The sequence below is a fragment of the Portunus trituberculatus genome, chromosome 8 (assembly GCF_017591435.1).
Source record: "Portunus trituberculatus isolate SZX2019 chromosome 8, ASM1759143v1, whole genome shotgun sequence".
Classification (NCBI taxonomy): domain Eukaryota; kingdom Metazoa; phylum Arthropoda; class Malacostraca; order Decapoda; family Portunidae; genus Portunus; species Portunus trituberculatus.
Genome location: NC_059262.1, coordinates 7,470,001 through 7,472,500, shown reverse-complemented (window position 1 = coordinate 7,472,500; position 2,500 = coordinate 7,470,001). Strand labels below are relative to the sequence as shown.

Genomic DNA, 2,500 nt, shown 5'->3' with positions numbered 1-2,500 from the left:
TTAGGAATCATATGTCAGGTTTTGAAATATAGACTGAGAGAGAGAGAGAGAGAGAGAGAGAGAGAGAGAGAGAGAGAGAGAGAGAGAGAGAGAGAGAGAGAGTGCTTATTCATTCTTAATTAGAGAATCGTTGAATAAAAGTAAAGTACTTGTGCATTGAATAGTGAAATTATTATTATTATTATTATTATTATTATTATTATTATTATTATCATCATCATCATCATCATCATCATCATCATCATCATCACTATTAGTATAATAACTAATATTATTGTTATTATTTTTGTTACTACGATCATTACTATTGTTACTACAAATCCTCGTCCTCATCCTCCTTTTTTTCTTGCCTTTACTACTACTACTACTACTACTACTACTACTACTACTACTACTACTACTACTACTACTACTACTACTACTACCATCACCACCACCGCTGCCGTCGCCGCTTCATCTAGCGGTGAAATGCTTAACCAAGATGTGATATTGGGGAGAAGAGAGGTCAAAGGTTAGGCTTAGGAGGAGGAGGAGGAAGAAGAGAAGGAGGACGACTATGAGGAGGAGGAAGAGGAGGAAGGAGAGTGGATGTAAGTGAAGATGAGGTTGGAAAGAGGAAGAAAGATGGAGGAAGTAGGATAGATAAAGAGGAAGAAGGAAGGGATGAGGGAGAAGAGGATGGAGGTAAGAAGATGCGAAGAGAGAAGGAAAGCTAAAAGGGGAAGAAAGAAGGAAGAGGGAAGGTAAGAAAGGAAGGAAGGAAGAGAGAGCAAGACAAGAAAGAAGAGGAGGAGGGGGAGGAGGAGCAGGTGAAAAATAGCGGAAGGAATAGAAAGAAATGATAGAGGAACTGAAGAGAGAGAGAGAGAGAGAGAGAGAGAGAGAGAGAGAGAGAGAGAGAGAGAATATATGTCTTTAAAGTGGATGAGAACTCAGCCTGTGTGTGTGTGTGTGTGTGTGTGTGTGTGTGTGTGTGTGTGTGTGTGTGTGTGTGTGTGTGTGTGTGTGTGTGTTACTTACATTTATTCTACTGGAACTTAATTATTTGTTTTGTTTTGTTACTTTTCTAATTTCACACACACACACACACACACACACACACACACACACACACACACACACACACACACACACACACACAGAGAGAGAGAGAGAGAGAGAGAGAGAGAGAGAGAGAGAGAGAGAGAGAGAGAGAGAGAGAGTCAATAATGAGGAAAATGTGCAAGCATGGGGAGGAAAGAACAGAGGGAAGAAGAGGAGGATTTAAAGAGAGGAAGAGGAAGAGGAGGACTAGGAAGACATGGAGGAGGAGGAGGAGGAGGAGGAGGAGGAGGAGGAAAGGAGGGCTTAGTTGCAAGAAACGGAGTAGGCGGAGGAGAAGAGAGGAGGATGAGAAGAGGAAGAGGGAATTAAAGGAGAAGGAAGATGAAGGAGAAAAATAAGAATAAAGCAGATGAAAGACAAGGAAGAATAATGAAAATGAAAAAGAAATTGAAAAGAAAAAAAATAGTATGAATAGGAGAAGGAAGAGGAAACAAGTAAAAAGTAAGAAATATGGAAAGAAGAAAGAAAATGAGAAAAAAAGGAGAAAATTTATGAGTGCCAGAGAGAGAGAGAGAGAGAGAGAGAGAGAGAGAGAGAGAGAGAGAAGCAGTGTGAAAAAAGAAGATTCTGTCTTGCCTGAGCCCAGTCATGTCAGATGTGAACTCAAACACAGGCAAGCTAAGGAAATAGAAGAACAAGGAGAGGAAGAACAAGAAGGGGAAGAAGAGGAGAGGAGACGAGAACAAGAATAACAATGACAATCTGAACTTCACTGCAACAACCTGGACAAACACCCTAATCACCCTTAAAGGAAGCTACACCCTGCTAAAAATAAAAAACTCAAAAATTCACCACACCTTTGAAAAGCACCCCTGAACACCCCGCACCGCAGCAAGGATGACCAGCGCACTGCCACCCCCGCCGCCGCTCACCCCTCACATGCTGGCCTCCCATCCCCCACACCTGCACGCGCCCCACCTGTGCAGGGAGCGGCGGACCAGTGTGATCGAGGGCGACCCCATTATTCAGGGGGAGTGTGGTGCCCCTATGCTCAACGGCCTGGACTCCGTGCCGCCCTACAGCCTCTATGCACCCCCGAGGGACCCCACCTTCTATGACTCGGGGCAGGAAGGGGAGGTTGGGGAGGATTCAGAGAGTGGGAGTCAAACTGAAGACGCCGGGGAGACCACCACGGAGGGGGAGAGGACGCCCGAGCCTCGAGTGGGTTACGTGTCCACTTTTTTCCGGTGTGGGTGTAGCTGCTGTTGGCGGTACCAGCTGTGTCGCATGGGTGTAAGTGTGGGTTATATTCTGTACTCTTTGTCTGTACTGTGTGTGTGTGTGTGTGTGTGTGTGTGTGTGTGTGTGTGTGTGTGTGTTTTACAATTACCTGTGGTGTTTGTCGCATGGGTATAAGTATGTTCTGTACTCCTTGTCTGTACTGTGTGTGTGTGTG

General features: G+C 44.8%; 1 protein-coding gene across 23 annotated transcripts in view; it reads left to right on the top strand.

Moving 5' to 3' along the window:
* Positions 1-2,500, top strand: part of LOC123498820 (coiled-coil domain-containing protein AGAP005037-like) — a 140,073-nt gene that overhangs the window by 16,828 nt on the left and 120,745 nt on the right. Inside the window, exon 1 of one of the 23 annotated variants that reach the window (XM_045246438.1) lies at positions 1,679-2,337. The exons of the other annotated variants lie outside the window; for them this stretch is intronic. Coding sequence (XP_045102373.1) covers positions 1,942-2,337 — 396 coding nt within the window. The 5' untranslated portion in view covers positions 1,679-1,941. Of the gene's footprint in view, positions 1-1,678; positions 2,338-2,500 lie in introns of those variants that run through there. 23 annotated transcript variants of the gene reach the window in all.